The sequence below is a fragment of the Conger conger genome, chromosome 12, assembly GCF_963514075.1.
Source record: "Conger conger chromosome 12, fConCon1.1, whole genome shotgun sequence".
NCBI classification, from domain to species: Eukaryota; Metazoa; Chordata; class Actinopteri; order Anguilliformes; family Congridae; genus Conger; species Conger conger.
This window is the reverse complement of record NC_083771.1, coordinates 37,634,094-37,658,857: the sequence shown is the minus strand read 5'-3', so window position 1 is coordinate 37,658,857 and position 24,764 is coordinate 37,634,094. Positions and strand designations below refer to the sequence as shown.

At 40.3% G+C, this 24,764-nt stretch overlaps 1 protein-coding gene across 1 annotated transcript; it reads left to right on the top strand.

Annotated features, from left to right (window-relative positions):
- Nucleotides 1-82: 82 nt before the first annotated feature.
- Nucleotides 83-23,525, top strand: arsb (arylsulfatase B). Its single transcript, XM_061215693.1, has 8 exons — nt 83-381; nt 525-711; nt 1,433-1,623; nt 2,245-2,452; nt 6,796-7,039; nt 9,541-9,611; nt 19,624-19,755; nt 20,871-23,525. The coding sequence occupies exons 1-8, from the start codon at nt 106-108 to the stop codon at nt 21,131-21,133; spliced, it is 1,572 nt and encodes a 523-aa protein (XP_061071677.1). The 5' UTR covers nt 83-105; the 3' UTR covers nt 21,134-23,525.
- The last annotated feature ends 1,239 nt before the right edge of the window (nt 23,526-24,764 follow it).

The following is a 24,764-nucleotide window of genomic DNA, read 5'->3' as shown; positions in this document are numbered from 1 at the left end:
TGCAACTCGAGGTGCCTGTGTCTTTAAATCTCGAGGAAACTGTCACAAGCACTTCGTCCAGTTACTTCCTGGTTCACTTCAGTTAGTCTCCGATCGTTTGGAAGGATGGTAGCAGTAAATAATTTGCACCTTACAGCTTTATGCATTTGTTTGGTATTACTTATTTCCATTTTCGAGGCAAAGGAAACGGTCAGAAAACCACCGCACGTTGTATTTATTTTGGCTGACGATTACGGCTGGAACGATGTGGGGTATCACGGATCTGAAATCAGAACCCCAAATCTTGACAAACTTTCCTCACAGGGAGTCAGACTGGAGAATTATTACGTCCAACCACTGTGCACACCGTCCAGAAATCAACTCATGACCGGAAGATATCAGGTGAGTGTCAGGAGACGTTTGCCTGACCAGCAAATTGCATCAACATTTTAGCTGAAACTGCAGCATTGTCGTTACTGTAAGTGTAAACTAAGGCATAGAAGGGTTTCAAAAGACCGTTCTGCATCCTTCTCTCCATATGCTAGATCCATACAGGCATGCAGCATCAGATTATCTGGCCGTGCCAGCCGTACTGTGTGCCCCTGGAAGAAAAGCTATTGCCCCAGCTGATGAGGGAAGCGGGATATTCCACGCACATGGTGGGCAAGTGGCACTTGGGCATGTATAAGAAAGACTGCCTTCCAACCCGGAGGGGATTTGACTCCTACTTCGGTAAGCCGTGGACCAAACTCTGATCCTGTTTGATCTGATGCCACAGACGTTAATTGGTTAGGCACACCCCATCTGAATGCACTGAATGCACAGTAGCTACCTTCTTGGATGTGTATTGTCCGGTTGGTGTAATTTATTTATTTATTTTTTGGAAGAAAAATTGGTGGAATTAATATATATAATATATAATATAATTTAAATAATGTATTGTACAATTGATTATTGCACATAGTAAATTATTGTCCATAGCATTTTTTTGTGCATACCTTATTTCCTTAATCCTTTAACATAATAAGTAAAGTAATGAATTGAGAAATGACACGGCACCCTTGAGCAGACCGTTAAAGGGATGTAAGTTGCACAAGTACATGTCCTCATTCAAAGTGCATTACACAATATGACATTACATCGTTTCAAACAATGAGAATGAAACTTCATTGGAATGAATAGATGTTTCTTCCAATTTTACAGTATTAATATTAATTGAGTGTATTTTTTTAAATTGCGAAATAAATTGGTCACAATTAACAAGCAGGCTAAATCACTGAAAAAGTCCTCATGTAATTTGAATGCAATTCACGGAAATTAAAGTCAGAGAACATGGGCATCTTGGACAAACTATTTCACAGGTGCCTATAGAGAACTGTCGTTGTTTATAGCATTGACATGGGTCTATGTCAGCAGCTCTGTCTCTGTACTTATCTTTAGGGTTCTTTCACAGGCTACCTCACGGGCAGTGAAGACTACTTCAGTCACCATCGCTGCTCTCCCGTCCCCCCTCAGAACCTGACCCGCTGTGCCCTGGACCTCAGGGACGGAGAGGAGGTAGCCACAGGGCACACTGGTCACTATTCCACCCACCTTTTCACCCAGAGAGTAGCCAGCATCATTGAAAAACAAGACCCGCAGAAGGTAAATTCGTACAGTTCATAACTTTGCTTTACATGTCTTTGTCTACATATGTACATGAATAATTCCCTCAATAACAATTATCAGCTTGCTGTGACTGCCCTTAGTGGTCATTGCTATAGTGGTCATTATTATTTCATGACTAGTCCACCATTGCTACATTATTCATATTTGCTACTGAAATGTAATGTTGACTGAATTTTTTTTGCAGAAGTATTATGATATTGGCACAATTTATGTATACTTAAGCTGCTTCCCCTTTTCAGAGTTGTGTTTGTTCAGTCATCTACATTCATTTACTTATATATTGTCTGGGGGTATGTCACAAGATGTACATTTGCTTGTAGTAAGGCATTTACATGTATTAATTATATTAATTAAGGTTAGATGGACACTAGTTCAGGTGCAGTAAGTGACTTTAACACAACACGACCATAAAAATAAGTCACTGTAATGGAACATTAGGCACGTGGCCGTACAGTCATATTGTCTTCACGGTCTGGATTTGGCACTTGATTCACTGCTCTCAGTGACTCGCCAGTTCCTCCATCGCTCGCTCCTGGCGGGCTTGGTGAGTGAAGGCTCGGGCTGTGACTCACACTGCTCTGTGGTTGTGTGCACCAGCCCCTCTTCCTGTATGTGGCCCTGCAGTCCGTGCACGCCCCCTTGCAGGTGCCTGAGCAGTACGTGGAGCCCTACAGCTTCATCGCTGACCATCACCGCCGGTGGTACGCGGGCATGGTGTCCGCCATGGACGAGGCAGTGGGCAACATCACCCAGGCCCTGCGGGACCGAGGCCTGTGGGACAACACTGTGCTGGTCTTCTCCACAGGTGGGGACCCGCTGGACTTTCTATACCAACAATATCATTCTTTTCTTTGTTGGTTCCCTCCAACACAACACAGCAAAATATAAATACTTCTTAATCTCTCTGGATAAGGTTTTCCTTCTGGGGTAGTAATGCATTTCATTGTAGATCATGTCCCTTTTTGTGATACAACCTCACTTCTGTTTTTCTCACCCAAACTGAAGCTTCCTTTTTTGTGAAGCAAAGTGAGCACACACACAGGCATATTACATTACATTACATTACATTACATTACATTATTGGCATTTGGCAGACGCTCTTATCCAGAGAGAGGTACAGTTGATTAGACTTAAGCAGGAGGCAATCCTCCCCTGGAGCAATGCAGGGTTAAGGGCCTTGGTCAAGGGCCCAACGGCTGTGCGGATCTTACTGTGGTTACACCGGGATTAGAACCGCCGACCTTGCGTATCCCAGTCCTGTACCTTAACCACTACGCTACAGGCCGCCCCCACTGTGATAACTATGATTGAATTAGCAGGAAAGGTCAGGACCCGCACTCTGAACTATGTGTCAATATGTTGGTGTCCTCATGCTTCCCATGTACAGACCTGACTGAGAGACACCAGTTAAGACGCAATACATCTGTCCACACACATTTACCCACATTTGCCCAGCCTCTGTGATACATCAGTAAAAAGACATTATTTTGTTGGGTCCTGCAATGACAATGAGATACCCAGAAGGGGGAGCTACAACACTGTAGACAACTGTTTTATTTCTCACTGCTTCAGTCAGCCTCTGCTACTCCTGCTTATTTTGTGATCATAGGACTATATTACTGTAGTCATTGTAGTCTAACATTTTGCATGGATGAACATTGTTAAAATAAAGCAAATTGCACTCCCCCCCCCCAAAAGGAATTTGCCACTGCTCTGCATTTACTTTGTCTCTTAATATTAGTGTTGAACGCTTCAACTAACACTTCAACCACTAACATCCTCCCACCTTTGGTTTACAATGTAAACAAACCACTATGTTGTCAGTTAACATCCGCAGACTCTATATCTACAGCTCTGTGATTTCTGGATGTCTGTGAACTGCACAAATACATGAAATGGCCTGCCAGTGCACTATTGAACCGCAACCATTTGTAATGATGATAGTCCCAGATCTGTGAACAAAAGAAAGAATTGAAAAGAATCCCAAGATTTTGGCACGTTTGCCGTTTAAAGCAGTGAAAGTGTATTTAGTGTTTCAGCAGAGGAGTCAACAAGGGAGGGGGGGATAGACCAGAGTGCTTTGAAGTGCCCACATTATTTTCATGTTAAGTCCCAGTGGGCCGTGCTTCATGAAGTATAGATACTTGTATCCTGCTGTCATGTATCCTCATTACCATGATGGTCACTTCCCTGGAAGTGTTGCTTGGGCTGGCTGTCATTTTATAATTGAGCTAGTTATGTTTTACGTTTTTTACGTTTTTGAAGGAGAAAAAAAAACAACCAAAAGTGTGCATTACTTTTTTGAAGGTAACAAGGTGTGCGTGTGTATGTGTTGTATGACCATATACCATACAGGCCTACACTCTATGCTTGAAAGTCATGAGTTAGTGCTGTTTTCTTCTGAGTTTTGCTCAGGGCTGTGTTTCAGGAGACTGCTTATGTCGTTTGTCATCAAAGCCCATTCCGTTCCAATTAGGTCATGGTTGAAAGTCAGCTTTTTCCAAATACAAACAGTAAGACAGAGTTAAGTTTTTAAAAAAAAAAGGTTTACAGTAAGCAGTGAAGAGCAGTTCTGAGTGGGGGGGATGTATTGGCAGAGAGTGGGAAACCAGGTTGAAAAATGAACTGGAGAGAAAAGTGTTTTCTAGAATATTACTCCTCCCTGGTCTGCTGCCTGAACTTACACACACTCCCCCATCCTCCCCAGTGGGGTTAGGGTTATGGGATAGATGCAGCTCTGTGATTGGCTGATAGTGTTGACACGAGACAGGCCTGGATGCTACTGCCAGTCTGTCAGAAGTAGCGTTTGTTTACAATGTAAGTTCTTCTCCATGAGCAAACCTTCTTCCTCAAGTCTGCCCAGAACTGTGTGTGGAGTGGGGGGCTAGAGGAATGGAGGAGGGGACAACCAAGTGAAGTCCAGATTTTTACCATTTACACTGAGTGGGAGAGCTCAGCACAACAACATCCCATGACCTGGGCAGTATGTGTGTGAGAAACCTAGAGTCCTATTTTTCACACTAACTGTTCCCCTAAAAGGCCTGTGTCCTGCAATTTATTGAACTTGCTTACTATTTTTCATCGTCTGTGTCTTCTGTTTGCCTGGGTCTTAGAGTATGCTGGTTATAAGAATGTTTAATGAGAGTTTTAATGTAATTTTCCAGTCATATGTGAAAACGTTCACCCGAGACACTTGTTATGTTCAGAGGTTACTGAAGGACAATGCGAGTGATTGCAGTACCAAATGGGAGGGAGTAACATTCTGATTCATGTTTTGGAAAGGCATGGCTAGCGCCAATAGGAAGATTTATGAGCCTCGGACTGAGGTTGGGGAAGGAATCGGCTATCTGACACCTAAAACTTAAGACTGAAGGAGATGGGGCAGCTGCCAGGTGAGCCCCATAACACCTGAGACAACAAATGGGATCAGTTTGGGCACCGTGTGGAAGGAGCAGAATGATACACTGGCAGTGTTGGGGAGTCCTCAGACACTGAACATCAATAATGCATGTTCATGGTGAAAGACACAAGCATCATTGTGTTAACCGCCAGAAATCCATAGATGGGAAGTTCACTAGTGAAATGGACAAATTCTTCAGTCCTATTATTTTATTTAATTAGGCTAAAGATTAGTTATTATTTTTAAGCTCATTATTATTGCCTGACTTCTTACCCCTGGAATATTTGTATATCAGGAATATGATACTATCACTGAAAAGCAACAAAGAAATGTACTGTATATAAATATAAATATAAATATAATTTATACATGCTTTATACAAGGCCCACATGCATATTTTTCATGTGTTTTTGAGCTTTCCATATTGGCCTTAATTAAATTAAATGAAAACAGTTGCAATTCTGCAAGTATGCATATTAAAACTGCAATTTTTCAGAGCTGTTTGTAAAACTATTTTCCATGTGACATGAGTCATGACTCATGACGTATGTTTTTGCATAATTTTGGATGATGTTGCTAAATGTTCACGCAGAGAGCTGACCACAGGAGGGGGATGGGGAATTGGGCTCAGGGGGCGGGGTTAGGGACTTCATGGCTCTTTGCGAAAGTTTTGTGGCCATTTTATGATATATTTAGTCCGTTTATTTTTAATTACTAATAGCAGGAAGAGAATGCTGATGGCTGTGGACCTTTAAAATAAGTTTAAAGAACTGGAAACTGTGGTATAGATTCATAAATAGGACTTGGAAAACAAACTTGCCATTTTCATAATGTGGCTCATTCCTTTGATATCCCTTTGTTACCGGCTCAAAGTAACAAAGAAACGGCAGGAGAGACTTCGCAACTGTTTCACGTTTAGGGTTTAATTACGTGAAAAAACAGATGCATTTCAAACTGATCTCAAACGCCAAACAGAACAAAAGACAAAGCAAAGCTCCCGCCGCTTCTCTGGAAGGCCAGGCCCACTTTATGTCCTCGGCTGGGACACGCCCCGCGCGCTGGCACATCCCATCCAGGAACACACGGGACCAGGCCTACAAGACACCAGAACAGAAATAAGCAACGTAATGCAGAATAAGGCTGAGAGGCCCAAGTGGCCGTGACACCCTCCCCCTTAAGAAGAGGCTTGTAGGCTATCACAGGTCACTATGCCCACAACCATTATACACCCTTGAATACATTAATGGAATTGAACTTCTCTCAAAGTGTCAGAACTGCATCTCTCAGGAGGGGGCGAAACAATATTACACTTAATTTCCTTGAAACACCCTCACTGCACCCCCCAGGCCAGCGCTGATGTGATAATATCAGGAGGGTGGCCTGTAGCGCAGTGGTTAAGGTAAATGACTGGGACCCGCAAGGTCGGTGGTTCTAATCCCGGTGTAGCCACAATAAGATCAACACTATCAGCCAATCACAGAGCTGCATCTATCTCATAACCCTAACCCCACTGGGGAGGATGGGGGAGTGTGTGTGTAAGTTCAGGCAGCAGACCAGGGAGGAGTAATATTCTAGAAAAATAAAGATATAGATTTTTATAATGTGACATGAAGGTACAGTACGTGGTGAATGGTCATATTCATTGGGTATAAGCATGTTCATCTACAGCATGTACTCGTAGCTCTGCATGAAATGCTGATTTTGTTGTGCTTTAAGGGAGAGTGTGTGACCTGTCATTCTCTCGACAGATAACGGAGGGCAGACGCTGGCTGGTGGCAACAACTGGCCTCTGAGAGGCAGGAAGTGGTCGCTCTGGGAAGGCGGCGTGCGTGGTGTAGGTTTTGTGGCCAGTCCACTGCTTGCACGTCCTGGAACTGTGAGCAGAGAGCTCATCCACATCTCCGATTGGCTGCCTACTCTAGTGAGCCTGGCCGGGGGTTCCACCAATGGCACCCGGCCTTTGGATGGCTTTAACATGTGGAACACCATCAGGTGGGTTATAAGGCACATCTGCCAGAATCGGTTCAATTCATTAGTGATTGAATGTTTATGTAAAACCAACAGAATTCTCATGCATTGCCTACTGTAGTAGTCAATATGGTTTGGCGATATGATTCATCAAGCATGGAAGCTCAGATGCAAATTATAGAAGAAGAATGCAAGTATGCCATTACTGACTGGGTAAATCAAATGGCAACACCCATCCCCCCCTTGGAGCAGTTTGTTACATGCAGCCCTGCACTGGAGAAATGTGTCTCTGTTGACACAGTACAGTATTAAAAGCATGTTTCTAAAACATATATCTCACATCTCTGTCATGTCCTGCCCCTGCCCACTGATTGTTTGGGATTTGATTGTGCCAGAAGGACACACTTACTATCCAAATAACATTTACCATGCCATGCACAAAACCTGTGACATGCGGGTCTCCATAGATGCAATTACAGTTTTCAATTTAGTCGTTTCTCAGATGAGTTTAACCAAAGTGACTTATTTACATGGCATGTAAAATTTAGACTGCATTACTTGTGAATTTAAGCAGGACCAGGCGAGCAGCAGAATTCTTGAGCGGTTGCAGCAGTATTATTGGCCAATTGCAGTGGTCTGATGGCAGGGTGGTAGACCAGCGAGCAAGATGTAACAGTAGTCCAGGTGACCAGTTACAAGGGCTTGGACAAATAACTGAGTATCCCTTTTTTGGGTCAGGAAGGCTAGATTCTCCTGATTTTGTGAACAGAGAACATGCAGGAAAATATATTCCTATGGACTGGCACCCTAAGTCTCCAGATTCTCTCACACTTGTCAGAGTATTATTTGTCCATATTTGGTATCCCTCACTGTTTGGGCCCTGTCCGTAGAGCTCCGTCTGTCAGCATGTCTTTGTCACAGGACTGATGAGATACCAACGAGGAGGAAATTCATTCCACATGTCATCCTCACTCCTTTTCCTCTACTGTGTTATAGAATCTGACCTTAGGAAATACTGGGCTGCCTTGCTGAGAATGGTTTTGACAACTGCTGAATGTTGTTGCTCACGTAGCCACCAGCAGAATGTAGCATTAAACCAGGAGTGGTCTCCATGGGCCTTGGGCTTTCTATGCTGATGTATACATTTTATTTAAATTTACAAGTCAACACCTTGAAAATCTGGAAACATATTAAATATAATATATTGTTCAGATTGTGCTTCTGCTGTCATGAAATCTTTTTATATTTCAGTTACTCCAAGCTGATATTTCCCAAGCTCACTTTACAATATTTTAATGCAAATCACAGGAAACCACCAGTGCAGTCTGGATTCTTTGGGGAAATCCATTTTGGTGTAATGCTAAAATCATATGGAAACGGATGTAGAGACAAGAGAAGACACTTCAGCTCTCAAATCTTGGTACACACCCAATAATTACCAATCGGACACCTGCATCCAGTGGCAACACAAATCTAACACTGTGACACACCCACTCGTAATAATATACCTGCCTTCCTCTCAGTCATTCTCAGTTTCTTCTCTCTTTGTGTTTTTCTTCTGAAAATGATGGTCCTGATCCGAAAGAAGCCTCAGTTGTTTCATGCGTGGTCACATTGTGTTCTGCTTAGAGGAAAGTTGCTGCTGGTACTGGTGAACACTGTCTGTCTTTTTAACTGTGCCATTTTAGCTTTCTTCCCAGGCCTGTAAGGACACTTAGCTAAAGGGCATTCCTTTAGAATCTATATGTACATGTATACATGTAATGGATCTTTTCCTAGAATTGTGCAATCTTTGGAATGAATTGGGGCTTGAAAATTGAAGCAAGAGAAAAAGTAAATACAAGAGAACGGACCTTTCCATAGTGTATGGCATGGCAGGCTTGAATTTTTTTTGAAAGATTTTGGCAGAAAATGAAGTAAAAACTAATTTGCTGATGTGGAAAGAGCCCACATGTCCTGCATGCTATTCACTGCAAAGCAATGATGTGGAGTATTTATCTGTGAAGGGCTGAGGAAGGAAGGAAGAGTATTTGCACTTCAGAGGACAGGAATTTACTGTGTGGTCTGGAATAACCTGCAGATTTAATTTTCGGACAGAACCTATAAACGAAGGAAAAAGACCAGTCGAAGCAGCCTCTCTTTCACTGTTGTCTTCCTGTCTGTGTTGCCTACAGGGCTGCATTGTTCTCTGAGGGATAGTGATTTTATGTGTGTGTGTGTGTGTGGGGGGGGGGGGGTGTAATCTTTCCCCAACTACAAACATCTACCATTAACTGTGCCCAAGATGCAATCCGCTTCCTATTTACATCCTACAGTCCTGATGAACATCATGCGGGCTTTTTTGTTAGAGTGTGGCCAGCAGTCCTGACAGCTCTAAATACTTTAATGGCGGAGTTGCACTGCAAATCTCCTTCGGGCAGCAAGGAATAAATGTAGCAACCTGCAATCTACTCTGGAGAACCCTTGTGGATGGCTGGTGGCTTGAAGAGAACTGTTAAAAAAAGAAACAATTGTTCCTTTTACAGCAAGGGGACGTCTTCGCCGAGACTGGAGCTGCTCCACAACATAGACCCTCTGTATGATGACATCGCTCAGTGTGAGTACAAAACGCACCTCCCATTGGTCTGCTTTGTTTAGCGCTTTTCCCACAAGGCCGTTATGCTGTAAGATCATGGCTATAATCATGGCTGCTCGTTGCCATTTTGACAGAAATAGGACCTATAAATAGCAAACAGCGCATTTATTTTAATGTTTTGCGTAGTTCCATGTTTTGCAAATGCATAGTTTTGTGTACCAGGCACCAAGTTGTATTTTCACTGAGTATGTGCTGTACATCGAGTACTCACCTTTCTGTATGATAAAAAGTACTCGTACAAATGGAATATTTTACATTTGTTTGGGTATTAAGCAGAAACTGCACGTGGTGTATGCATGGATTGTAGTACATATATAACATATGTACCATACTCCTTGCCAAGATTATACTTTGTATATGTATACTGTACATGGCACACAGGTACATATTGTACATTGCCAAATTTCCCCCCTTCATTATTTCCTCTATTATTGCATATTTGTCACACTGAATAGTTTCAGGTCTTTAGACCGAATGTTATAATAGACAAAGGGAACCCAACTAAACACAGAACACGCTTAAGAATGATATGGTGCAGAGCTGGGATCTTTGGGGCTCCCTGGATGAGTTGTCACTGGACCATTTTGTTGTCTTTTTTTGCATGAATTGTTGGGCTGTGAGAGGAAGCTTATTCAGCCATGTTTATATAGTACCTGACTGCAACAAATACTGTGGCTCTCCTATTCAGAACTGAATAGCAGCACATAGAGCAGGTGATCACCTAGAATGGTTATTTAAAAATTATTTAAGACAAAGTATTTAAGACAGCTTTATTTCAAAGGCATGAAAGAAAAGGCAAGCACAGCTCTTTGTATGAATATATGACTTATTTGGTCCTTGATGCTGCCGATTGTATCTATATTTATTATTTGAAAGTAATGTCAGCATTTTGGATTGTTTACATTTTTTTCATTTGATTTTGTTTAAAGGTAATAGCTTTCAGGATACATGTAAAATAAAAATTAATCAATCAATCAAAAGCAGAACATTGCACATGTTACATTGCATTTGACAGGTGTGTGGATGTCTGTGAAAAACCGTTTTTGTTCTGCCATATAAAGAAGATCAGTGTACTGTGTGATCTCATTAGTGCTTTGTGTGCAGATTTTATTCTTCTTCCACTTGGCAAAGATTAAGAAGTCAAAAGGCATAGTACAGTAAAGTTTTGTGATATTTGAGGAATTGCAGAAAGTGCTGTTATTGTGGACGTGAGATAAAGCAGAACATTTTCTTTCCTGTTTAATTACAACTGGATGTGTTGGTAGGCCAGAACCCCTGCCAAAATCTTGATATCTCTCAGTCATTTGAGTGGAGTCATGATGATGTCATCCTCTATATTCCCGTGAGTTTGCAGGGTAAAGTAGGCCTTCGGAGTGCTCAGAGGTGCTCATTTTCTTGTGTATGGTCTGGCGTGAGAGAACCTAGGTTCAGCACTGTCTCTTTCATTTGTCTGAGAGGACAGTACAGCAAGCCAAGGGTTCCAGATGAGAAAAACATTGTCCTTCTATCTTAATATTGGCCCGCAGACACACACACACACACACACACACATATGCATGTACACACACCTGCATTCTCACATCTGTTTATCTGTATGCAAGACTGACATTAATCATGAACTCCAACCCTGAGAAGTGGGTCTGTCTCCTTGTTTTTTCGTTAAATATATTTGTTTATAAAAGGAACTGCAGTCCTAAACTCTTTATTTAATTTAGTTGGCTATATTCTTCCTTGGATATTCCCTTTGTTATGTTGTTTTTTCCTCTGAAGAATACTGACACAATTCATTAAATGTATAAACCTGTAAAAACCTCTCCTGTTTAGCTGCGTTTTGTGAAACCTGGAGCTGCCTTTCATTCAGGCAGACACAGTGATGATTGAGATGGCAGGAATGGCTGTAGATGTTTAATGGCTACACACATTCTTAAAGTGTGCACTTAACCAGGCTGCTTAGTCCACTTTGAGGCTACTTGTCAGTTTGGGAGTGACATAGTTGGCTTCATAAAACACTTTATTGCTGCAGTGTGTTTGAAGTTATTTTCGAATGTATGGTCTGTCAGATAGAACATTTTGTGGCTGAAATAAATTTATTCTCATTGCCTGACCATCAACCACAGACGTACCTATATCTATATTTAGCATTTCCATGATGTACCATTTATTTGTTTGATTAGTTCTTTATTTTATTGAGAAGACAATCGTAGCAAATTATTTTAAAAGGCATATCACATTATCAGTGGAGGCTGGTGACTTCCAGAATTGAGGAGGCCATTTTTTTCCGCTTGCTCACTTCACTCGCGATGGAATGTTCCCTGTTCTCTTATCTGTCTTTGTGCTGGCCAAAGGCATACTATTTGGAGTGTAAGCTACAGTCAGAAAGTTCTGGCTGATGAAATTCATTGTGCAGAGCTTAGCCTTGTGCCTTCCTGAAGAAATTACATTGCTGTAAGTCTATGAGCCTGCCTGATAATTAAGCTGAGAAATGACATTTGGATGTAATATAAATGCCAAGTGAACATGTGTAAAAGGCAGGAATTTTAATTATGTAGTTAAAAACAATTTTGTTTAGCTTACATTTTTAATTCTTCTACAGCTTCAACATGTAATCACCAATTTAATCAAGTTTAGCATATAAAAAAGATAAGATAACACTTTCTTTATCATATGTAGTTTTATTCAATATATTTAATATAAAATATGTAAAAATATGGTTCCAGTTGGCTTTATCTAACGTTAACGTTATCCACTAGAGGGCAGCACTCTATTCGTATTTAGAGTGAATTTCCTCACAGAGCAACAATTCAGTAATTTGATATGGAAGATTATTAAATTGACTTGTAATAAAACGAAATGGACTACATTAAAAATAAAACTGTTCAATAAATCCCAAATGGTGTCTAACATGACCTATTGAATGTCATTCTCACTCCCTAGTATCTGGAATCTGCATATCTCCAGCCCAAGATCTCAAATTGCGCTAGAATCTCGCCGACTTCCGAGGTAGTTTTAAGCAAAAGTGTTTGGCCAAATGAGCTATAAACTCCAGGGATGATAGCCAGGGGTGTTCTCTAAATTTCCTGAAAAGCACAAGTTGATAGGACACTCGTAGCCACTATGGCGAGTGTTTGTTTGACTGAAGTGACTAGCGAATTCTCAAAATGGCTTCTGTGTTGAATAGGAAAGGAAAGGATAGTTGATTCCAAATGAACCAGTAGCATGTGATTGGCCGAACAAAATGTCAATCTTTCAGCCCTGGACACAATGCATGGTGAGGCCAGGCCTCCGTTGCCCACCCATTTTCAGTGATCTGGCCAATCACATATTGGCATGAAAAAAAATGCATTACATTGACTTCTATGAAAAGCTAATTTCCTAGGGGAGGCCTGGCCTCCCTTAATACAAACTGATAGGGAAATCTGGCCTGTTGCTTTACAATTGCAATATTGGGTTTTAGCCATGGGAAAATTTAGATTTATGAACAAAACTTAAAATAATATGAATATAAAAAATAAAAAATATGTTTTTTGTTAAAATAAATAAATAAAATAAATATATTTATTGTTTTTTTTAAATCTCTCTCTTCTCTCAAATTATTGGGGAGGCCAGGCCTCCTCCACCTCTATGGAGGAGCCTCCACTGCACATTATACATAATACTCATTCTCATGTGTGGAAATATTCTGATTACTTTCAGCATCAGAATATTGTTCATTATTGCTGGTTATTTGGCATTGAACAAAAATAGCTTTTAATTAAGTTTAAATATAGACTAATTAAATATATGTAGAGTGAGTATATATTTGTTCATTCCAATTCCAAATGTACACAGCTACACTCTCAATCTCTAGATTAAAAATGCCAATCCTGAAAGATTCTACAATGATTCAGTAGTTTTATCCTTTCCAGGGAGGAATAGGTAGTGAAAACAGGAGTGTGAATACATGTGCCATAGTTTTTGAAGAAATGATTGCTTGTTAAACAATATATTTTTACTCAGAGTAACTGTATTAATATAAAGTAATATAATTTTCCCATTTTTGAGCTTTCCTTACTCATCGTTATCAAGGTGATTCAATGATTTTGGAGTGCACTGTACAGTATATAGCCAAGGGTCCATGCATAGTGTTTGAGACGTTTTGGCCGGATGAATAAACTGCCATACACCCTGAGCAGCCAGATTTGTGAAGTGGTGAGGTGTCGAAAGTGATTCAAGCACAGGCCCATGGGGAACTCCGGGAAGCAGGTCTAGTGACTGCAGATTCTGGCTCCCCTTTGTGTGAGACACAGTGGGGTGCGCACATTTTCTCCTAATCCTCCACATATTGGCAGGAGGGGATCACTTCTGCTTTTGGAGAGAGTGTGGGGCACCAGGTCTGTAAATGTTCTGGGCTCACGATCTCTCAGTGTTCTCAACAAAGCGCTGTGTGTTCAAGGGCCAGACACCCTCTCTGGTGAGTCACACAACCAGACTCTCAGGCTCTATACCCTTCACTGTTTCTTTAAAGCTCATAAATAGTACATCTAACTGTCTCTGGAATAATTCTTCAGGTTATTTGTACACTGTGAAAAGTGGTTAAATACTTTTATATGGGGAGAAAGTGGCAGCTGTAATCTCTAGTATTAAATTATAGGGCTGTAAATACAATTCACTCAATATGGATGTAAAATTACAAATCCCTCAAAGTAAACCAGACAGCCTGCCCTTTAACCTCATCATTTAAAATCCTGTATGTTGGAGTACAGAGCCAAAACAACAAAAATTGTGTCTCTGTCCAAATAAAGGACTGCACCCTATGTTCAAAGTTACCTTAGAAGTATCTCAGTTTCTCACATTTAGGTTAGCAGGTGCCGAGCAGTTACAATCTCTCAATATTATAGTGGAATACTGAAGATGGCCCTCACCCTCATGGAGAGCCAGATGAGGAAGGAGTCATCACCTCCTGCTGTTTCCATTGTCAGCGTCAGCCCTCTGATTGCAATGCATTCTGGGAAGTCTCAATGAAAGCATTTCGAACGCTGAGGTGGGAGTCAGCAGGCGGGAGTGGGCTCCGCACCTCCGTCCTGGGTTTATTGAAGCTTATTTATCGGAATTTTGGTATGGTTTGCTTGGCTAATCCTGGTCCAGGCTGCAATTATGCAGCAATCAGTCAGGCACGTGAAGCACTTTCACAGTGCAGTTCAGAAAGGTCACAGGCCTGTAATTGCTCTGGAATCCACTGGAACAGACAATGGCCTTTGTCTCACAAAATTATTCTCTTCTATTTTAGCCCAATGTGCTGTGATCTAATTGACTGTTTTCAATGAATAATCTCTTGCAATGCCAGAATTGCTCTGTTTAGTTCTGTGACTTAAGCTGAATGATAGACATTTGGACTAGTTTTCACCACTGGCTGTATCCCAGAGCAATAGCAAGGTCTCTTGATTTGGGCAGAAAGTGAGGCTTTTTCTCAATTTGAAGGAAACTCGTTATGATCCCTGATTTTCCAAGGGCTTCCCCACATGTAAAATAATAGTTGCCAACTACTGCATGTGATGGTTTTAAACAAGCTGCCAAGTAATGTTCATCACGATGGCGATCACACATTGACCTAGATTTTTACATGTGGTGGAGAAAGACTATATAAAAAAATATTTCAAAGTGAAACAGTGCAAAGTCTGGATGGTGATTCAATTCACAGCTTGGTGAAAGACGGTGAGAGATTTGAATTCAATGCAGGCAGCTACCAGAAACCAGGGTAAGGTATTCAGAAGCTGCATGACTTGTGAATGAAAGCAGCTTGAAGACCAGCCGTTCATTCTGGACCAGTTGTAACAGCCTAATGGCAGGGTGGTAGGCTAGCCAGCAAGGCATTAATTAAGACATTGAAGGGAACTTTCTCATTTGTACATTTACACCAGTTTTTTGTCTTTCCCAAAATCGCAGCTTAGTAAATGCCTGTTGCTTGAAATACCTTTTGCTTTAAAAAAATGATTTTATGACCTTAATTTGGAAAATTACAGTTTGTAGTCATTGAAGTGCAAGTTATTTGGAACATCACATGGCAACAGCTTTTGAATGGATTTAAACGCATGCATGATTCTCCAAACTGAAGCATAATATTGTGTATTTACGTACACACTCTCGCTCGTGTCATCTCCTAACCCCATTATGTTCATTGAAATAGAGCTGCTGTTGGAGCTGTGCTCACATATGTCACTGCTGTCAGGCATGTCAACAGATCACTGGGCAGATCTTTAGAGTTGTAATAACCCAGTTCACATCCAAACCCGTGTTCAGAATTGGGCTCTTCCTGATTGCCCTGTCAGAATACATCCAATCAGTTCTGCCCACTGTCTGGCCTGAGGTTTCCTGACAGGCTCTCTCACTGTTCCAGTGTCCTTCTTTCACTGGAGAATGGAACACTATTTTACACTGTGTTGAAATGCTGAAAGGGTGTTGAAAGTTGAAATATCTCTCTTGCTGTGAGGAAATAACATAACTTGATTCCAAAGACAGGTCACACTGACCAAGGTCTCGTCCCCTGGACTACAAAGATAAGCATACAAATCATAAATCCAACAAGTATGCATATGTTGCACCAGGCCAGGTCTTATACCTGAGTACCTGAGGCCTAATTAAATAAGTTGCATTATTGGTTCAAAGCCATCTTTAAAGTAATAATTTCCTCTAAATGGCCACTTGAGTAGTCTGCTAAGCAAAGACAAGTGTGTTAGTTGTGAATATAAAACCCCACTACATCCAGGATTTCACTTTGCAGCCACTCGATGTATTAACTCCACTCTTGCTCTGCCAATGGGAAGCTGTACCACGGCATTATGGGTAATGCTTCCACATGCCCAACCCAAATCTTTCCCATGAACTCTCTATTGTGCCCTACACCAAATATAGGATGATCAGTATATTGCTCCAATTTTCAATAAGTTACGAATACAAAAAGAAATGAGGTAACATCGGTCTCCACAAGCAATAGTTGCTGAAGCCTGTGTTGGTGTTGGCCTGAGATTTAATTAAAAAACAAAACAAAAGGAGATTGAAAGGAAACTCAGCTTTCACCATGCTGATTAAACCAACTCACCTTTCTGAAATTATGACAAGCTCAGTGGATTTAACTGCAGTCTTAAGGGCCAATAGCTAGCCCTGATACTTATTATCATACCAAGTAAAATGTGGATAATCATGGACAAAATAATTGCTGAACAATGTAGGCCAAATAAGTAATCTGGGGAAAGGCAGACAAAGTTGATTATGTGGCTTGCCTGAGTGCTTCTTGCTTAGTCATTAACTTCTGTGCCACTTTTATGTAGCAAGATATATTATTCAACACAAAAACTCTATTCAGCTGTTTTAGGAACTAGTCAGTTTTTTCAACAAATCACATCCACAGTTTTGTTAGACCAAGGGTGTCCAATCTTATGGGAAAGGGGCAGTGTGGTTTGTCTTTTAGCCCAGCACTAATGAAGTGTTATTGTACTGGGTTAAAACTAAAATCTGTTAACCCATGTGTTATGTGATCAGCAACACATAGCTGTTCATGTCTATGATATTTATTTTAAAACAATTGGCTTTACAATATGAGTTATCAGGTTGAAAGCAAGAAAAATAAAATGGAAACATGGTGGGTGTGACCGACAATCAAACTATATTATGGCTGATGTTTGTCACATGATCATGCATTCGTAAATAGATTGTGTGAAAGAGAATTTGCATTTCCTTGTGGTAGGACATTTTTCTGTATATTTTCCAACAATTCTCATTATGACTGTGTCAATCATCAGACACATAAGACACAAGACCTCAGTTTGGACCTCAGCTGTTCAGGATGCAGTGCTATTGTATATTTGTTCTTTCTCTGAAAAATACTAAATGAGCAAATTAAAATGATTATTGCAGAACATTATAGTTTTATTTTTTACTTTGTTTCTCTGCAACTAAATATTGGAATTCAATTTTGGTTGTCATGAGATATGGTTCTGAGAATTTGGTTACATAGATGAATTTTTTACATTAATCTACATAGTGTTGGAATTTAATTTATTATAATTCTGTTGGAATTGGCTAGATTGCTAGCTGGGCATACATTAGTTCCTCAGTACTGAGTTTCTAGTAGTTTCAAATTTAGAAGTTATCAAACCCTGTTAGTTTGTCTTCCTCTTACTTATTCCTCACTAAATATATTGACACTAGGGCATGCACTTGTATTAACCAAATCTATGTCAACTTAAATATCTGGGGATGGATACATTCAGTTTCTTACTCGATCACCTTGGATCTAAAAGCAATGGGGTTTCAACCAGGAAATCCAAAAATCTGTCTAAAGATCAAACTTGATAAATCACCATAAGTTAACTGTGCCAGCAACAAAAACAGTACCTCAGACCCCAACACAACCAGTGGGTGAGTGACAGCTGGGATCCAAACTTCCAGAATACGTCTGGTCTAACTGTGACTTATGTAGGTGCAAAGGGGTGCTGGACATTTCCCAAGTCTTATCCCCCCTCCACATCCCACTTATGAACTCCCCTGCTGCAGAGTTGGATCCAGATGTGGGAAACTGTTAGTTGTGCCTCTCTATTGTTTGTGAATGTGAATAGAGGTTCCCTCTGGGGCACTGCAAAGAAAAGCGTTCTGTTCTCCTCTGGACATTGGCAGAGACAAGAGTCCAAAAGGCAGCAACAGGGTCAGTAACATTAGTATTTTTGCAGGGTCAACCACGAAAGTAAAATTCAGCAGTTTGTGTGTCTCTTTACTATAGCTAGTGCCGTTGTCTATGACAGCCTGCATTGTGGAAAGCAGGCTCTAATAAAGAAAAGTAATAAAACATCACTGCGCTGATTGCACTCGTTAACTCTGAAGAGAGAAACGGCCCTTGTGTTCAGACCACGGATGTTGAGGAAATGTGTTTTTGAAGTGAACTGGTCTTAATTACTTGCAAATATGCCATTAAGGACACAATGCTGTGGTCAACCACATTCCATGCCCGTGGCCTTTTGTGAGACTCCTGTGCTCGCCCTAATGATGCAGAATGTACGCACTTCACAAAATACATCAACGTTTATTTTTAAAATGCGTAAGATGCTGATAATTATAATGGTACACTGTAGTACATTAATGAGCTTCATTCCTTTCCCCTGTCAGCGTTAAATGCATATGGATCCAGAGGTGCAATTACATAAATGGCATGTAAGAAATGTGCATTGTCCTTATTATTGGAAACCAAATCTATGGGCCATGACCTCAGTGGTACTGGAAGTGGTAGTATTAGTACAGCATTATTGTGGTCGTAGAACAAGACCATCATGGATATAAGTTTTTAAATCATAATTCATATATTAAGATATATTTATGCTGTTTTTTGCTGATGTATTGTGACGACTCACTTTTTTTAAAGAGGCTGGATATTGGCAGGTTTAAGTGTATGAATAATGGATGCCAAAACCCCAGTAATGGTAGGTATGCAAGGTAGTCAGCCCTTGAATTAAAACCCCGCCGGAATCACAACCTGTTTCCTCCACGTGGACTTCAGTTACGCCAGCTGAAAAGTGCAGGAGGTCACTTCTGGTGAAATTACAATGGAATCGATTGTTTAACACAATTTAGGGAGCCTGTTTAATTTCCTGGGATTGTCTAGATGTTGTACTGTTGGAAAACTTGAGGGTTTTATGAAATCTTTTGGTTAGAATTTGTGTATCATTCCTTCTAAAACCTCTCTTTCAGCAAATTCCCCAATGCCTCTTCCTGGAATAAAAGGCTCTTTCATGTTGTGTTTATTTTAATATTGTGCACCATACTGCCTCCCTGAAAGTTATATTCCTCAGGTATCCATTCTCCACCATACTCTGCCTCTTTTAGTTGCGTTTCAACACCTTGCTGGGAAGTTAGTTTGTTTAGGAGTATCTATGGAATTCTGTGTCGGACCAGATTGTTGGAAGAGCTGTTGGGGTCCATTATTAGCTTTTCTTGTTCTCTTCTCCAGGTCCTGGCAGGGAGTCCAGGCTGACTTTGGCTCCGGAGCTTAGTCAAGGCCAGTGGTCACATTCTGGCTTCAATGTGTCTGTTCATGCTGCCATCCGCTACAAGAGCTGGAAACTGCTCACGGGTTACCCAGGTACCGTCTCCTCGTCTGCGTCAACTTCCCTTGAGCGGAGTGCAAATTAATGCTCTTATTTCTGTTCCAATTGGAGAAGGTTATTTAATAAAGCAAAACATGCATCATGCTCCATTAAACAATGCCATGCTGTCTAGTCTGGGAGAAATCATGCAAATTGACTTTGATGTTGTGTTGGGAAATGAGCATTTTTCTTAAAAAATAAAAAATTCAGAGGTCCATTTTGTGGTGAGCAAGTCAAACCCCACACTATTTGCCATTTTTTTCTTTCAACATATTTTACAGTGGCTTGACCGTTCTAATCTGTTAATCACACGTACATTATGATAATCTGAAATTCTTAAGGAAATATTTATTGAGCTGAGAGCACAAGAAATCATCCAATCTAAATAATATTGAGGAGAAGAGCAGTTCATAATTAGGTGGTTCGCTTCTAAGCAGCAAAAGTAGAGCAATACTAACAGAAAACAGCAGGCACTGAAGCTCTCCTAGGATGGTGATGCCCTCGCGCTGCCATGAGAATTAGATTGCCCTGTATCTGCCAGTGCATAGACTTCTTGACAGGGGCTCACGTGGAGACAGCACACTGGGCATTTGTGTAAACTCTGTGGTATCCCCTGCTGGTTAATATCATACAAGTTCAGAAGACTAACTCTCTGTTTGGGCAATGCTTCCCTCCTATATGCCGAAGTTTGTTTGTGACTTTGGATTGAATGCTTCATGTAAACAGAGAATAAACAAAGAAGGGGGCTGTAGACTTTTTTTTGTTTGTTGTGTGTGGGGATGTGCTTCCCGCTGACAAATTAGAAAGAGCCTTTTTTCCACATTCATTGAATTATCTTCCTACTGAAATAGATTTATGGGATTATGCTCAACCCTGCCCTTGGGTTACATACATGAAACTATTGAGTCATTATCACTACATGTCTGTCTTAGTTGTATTCATATTATTATGACTTACTTTGCCAATATCTTTATCTAGAGCAACATCCAGTCTATTTTTTCCAAGACAGGAATATAATTCATTTTTGTCTGTTGGGCAGAATGAGTGTCAAATAAACACTATTGGAAGTTGCCTCTTGTTTTAATCCATTGCTCTCCTTTTGAGCTTTCAGGCTGTGACTACTGGTTCCCTCCCCCACCGCTGTCGAACAGCTCAGAGGCCAGCAAGCCACCACCACTGACTTCAGTGATGCTCTTCAACATTGAGTCTGACCCAGAGGAGAAAGAGGAAGTGTCTGAGAAACACCCTAAATTGGTGGACTTCCTCCTCACCAGGCTGCAGCACTATCAGAAGGCCTCCAAACCCATCGTATTCCCCGACAATGACCCCAGGTGTGACCCAGGGCCCAGTGGAGCCTGGGGTCCCTGGGAGTAGACCATAGAAGCTGAGCTTTTTCAGTTATGGAGGGGGATGCTCCATTTGACCTTATCTGTCTCCGGGAGGCCAGACAGATTTGGGCTCAGTGATCGTAGGTGGTCATGCATCATTTTTCCTTGAGTTCTTTTGAAATTTGGACTGGAAGTTCAATTGGGTTTGGGTCTATGACTGCAGTATATAAGTCAAAATAAATATCAAAGGCTTTAGAAAGACTCTTAAGGGGAGGGATGTGATGTACATGAATGATTGTTAGGAACTTTGTGTTGAAATGGTGTCTTTGTCAGTTTTGAGGGTTTTTTGTATTCATTCCTATTTTCAGGGTGCAATTTTCAATCACTATAGTAACAGAATATCCCCGTTTGAAGGCGTTAAAACTCACGGTTCTATGAATATAGCCTAGTTTAAGATATCATTGCTTAAGGGGAGACCTCAACTTCTCTGCATTTTGGAAATCCACATGCAACAAGTAATATTAGTGTCCTTTTCATGACAGGGGTTGAGCGGACCAAATGCATAATAGTTTCTCACTCGTGCTAAATCGGAGACACGTCGATAGAATGTCCATTGTTTACTTAGAATTTCTCAGGAGGAATTATTATTTTCCGTTTCGCCGTCGTATACTTCTACTGAAACACTTGTACATAGAAATTCTATTATCTATGTTTTGTATAGCCTCTCTCAAACACAATGAGCCCAAGTACAAACGTCTCTGAGCAGTATTTATGTTGTTGCAGAGAAAATGCATTACCCACATACGGGTGTACGAATATTCAGTATAACTTAAACTCATCAAAGACCTGACTATGGGCATGTTATTGGCTAAAAAGCATTTTAGCTAATGACATTTCTAGTGTTGTATATTTTCTCAGGCTTGCATGAAAAAACACAACATTTTTTCACCTGTGTAATGAAATGCAAGTGTTCTTTTTTTTTCTCCTCACTAATACAGTTTGGAAACTTCAGCAATGAACAAAATCAACTCTAATTGCTATACTTAAATATAGGTATAAGTCAATGTTAAACATATGTTGATTACAAACACACACTGTGGTAATTCTCAGGGTCTGACATCTTTTCATACTTGACTTTTTATCGCAGAACAGAATGAGGATAAATGTTTTAATGTTTGAAAGCTTCCTTGTCAGATGTTGATATTTGTCTGGCCATATAGGCCAATGCAGATACCAAGCTGTTTTATATTATAGCACAAATTCAAATTGCATACAGGTAGATGAGTACAGATGTGAACTTATAAAAGAAAAATGTAAGAGATTATATTTGCACAAATATCATTTTGAGAATATGAGTCCTGTCTCTGTATAGCTTTATTGTTATTTTTGCTGGTATTTTTCACATTCAATTTTAACTTATTTTCACTCTCTGACATGTATATGTTGTGTCATTATATTGCTCATATCTTCAGCATTGGGTAATTTTTGACTATTATCAGCCAATACCAGTAAAACCCAAAAGGTGTTGTGCATCCCTTGTTAATATGTGTTCACTTTTTTTTTGTAAAGATGGAAAATTATTGTCATTTAGCTACAAAATTTGAGATTTAATGAGGTGGTGTTGCACTATTTGTATTTTTACTGTTTCAAATATTGTTAATGAACTTAGGCAAAAGAACAGAAAAGGAAGCAACAAAATGGAAACTGCATTGGATGTCAAATGAATGTTTTTTGTTGATTTTCATTCACTTTTTACCTAGCATTACCAAAGTGCCCTTTCTTCTACACTCAAAATATTGTCCAAAACCTGAAATGCACTTACATTGTTTACATTATTGGTATGTATATTATCTTAATGATAGTGTCATAAGTAAAATGACATGGGGGGGAAAGTAAGTTACAGTGAGTGTGTGATGGTATGTTATTTGCTGATGTTGTGTATGGGACTCTCTCTTCAAGTGAAACGGCTGTGATCCATCTTTTGTCATTTCACTTGGATGTTTTTCCAGCCAAGGGCAAGCTTAGACCATGAGGGATGTCCCAGATTCCGATGGTATTCCTATGATCCCTTCAACAGCCCTGAGCTTTAGAACCAGATCAGGAGGGCTGTTTCTGCAGTGGTGTTAAACATGATATAGAGTGAACCTATCCTTGAAAAACAATAAAACAATATTTTTTAAATAACTATATTTATACAATCAGCTTTAGCTACTTCTAATGATTAGATTAATTCAATGGTTGTCATTAATATAGGGTATGAAATGTGTTTGTCCCATCTGCTATTTTTGTTACATTTATACACAGAATGTATGTACAATGTGTTTATAAATTGTAATATTTCTCTGTATTTACAGTATGGCCAACTTATCGACAACATTGTCAGAGTGTTTACTCATTTTCCAATGACATCAGCTCAATAAACATTTTCTCTATTTGTATTGCATGTTCCAAAGTGTTTCTCATTGGACATTAGAGTGACTGACAGTGGCTGAAATAAATGTACTTGATTAGCGTTCAAATTCTGCTCTGGCACTAAAATTATTTTAATCATCTTAGGATGGCTATGTGTAAATGTGCATCTTAAAGTGGAAAAGTATCCTGTTATGTTGTTGGGGTGTGCACGAGGAGGCTCCATGTTAGGTCTACCTGAGCACATGGCTGAACATCACCTTCTCTCGCCCATGACAGACTGAACGTCATCTGATTCACTAGTGCAGTATATTCACAGATGATGGCATGAACGGCATGTGTCTCTGTGTCCTGTTATCTGCACAAAACAACAAGAAAAATGAATTTAGCAAGGTCACCAAGCATACCTGGGCTTTCTAGGATTTTAGATAAATTCTACAACAGATTGCAACCTAAAGCAACCGAAAATGAGGATCATTCCATCCGTCCTTCTGAAAGAACAGTTTAGAAAGGGTTCTCAACATAGGGTTGGGGGATCATAAGGGTCAATTTACTTGTCATTATGAATAATTTCATCAGTGCTTCTCATGATTCTACTCTCTGACCTGTAAAGATATAGTACACACTGGGTCCTGGGCTGTTCATGCCTGATAAACACTCTGCTGTTACCTAATACTTAATCACTGTCATTCTTTAGACATGCTTGGATTTACCATGTAAAACTTTGCTTTGTATTCTTGCTGTTTTCTCAGCTGGGCTAGGATAACTCGGCACATGCACTCAGACAGGCAGTTTGGTTTATTTGACCATCCATGCACTGTAACTGTGAAATGCACCATGGTGACCACATGTAGCAAGTGCCTTTTGGCTTAGTATAGCATGGCAGTATGGATTCTCCCTGGGAAATTGTGTAAGGTAGCGCATAGAGTGGAATTCCAAACAAGCAGTATCTGCTTGCCTGCTAAAATGGCATCCTTTATTCAGATAAACAAGCCCAGGAAGGAACTGGGAAAAACCATCAATAAATCCATCACTCAAAACATTCCATAAGATATTTTTAAACGTCAATTTTAACTGTCAAGAGCTGCATCATGCATTATTTTCAATCCTGAGTAGATGTATTGTGTTTATACATGGTGTGACCTTTCCCATTAAAAAATGATACAAAACAGAAGTGAGGACATTGATCTCTTAACTATGAGAGATCTTTTATAGCCAGATAATAATATGTCATATAAAGCCCCAAATGAAAGTGGCCCAAATGTCCC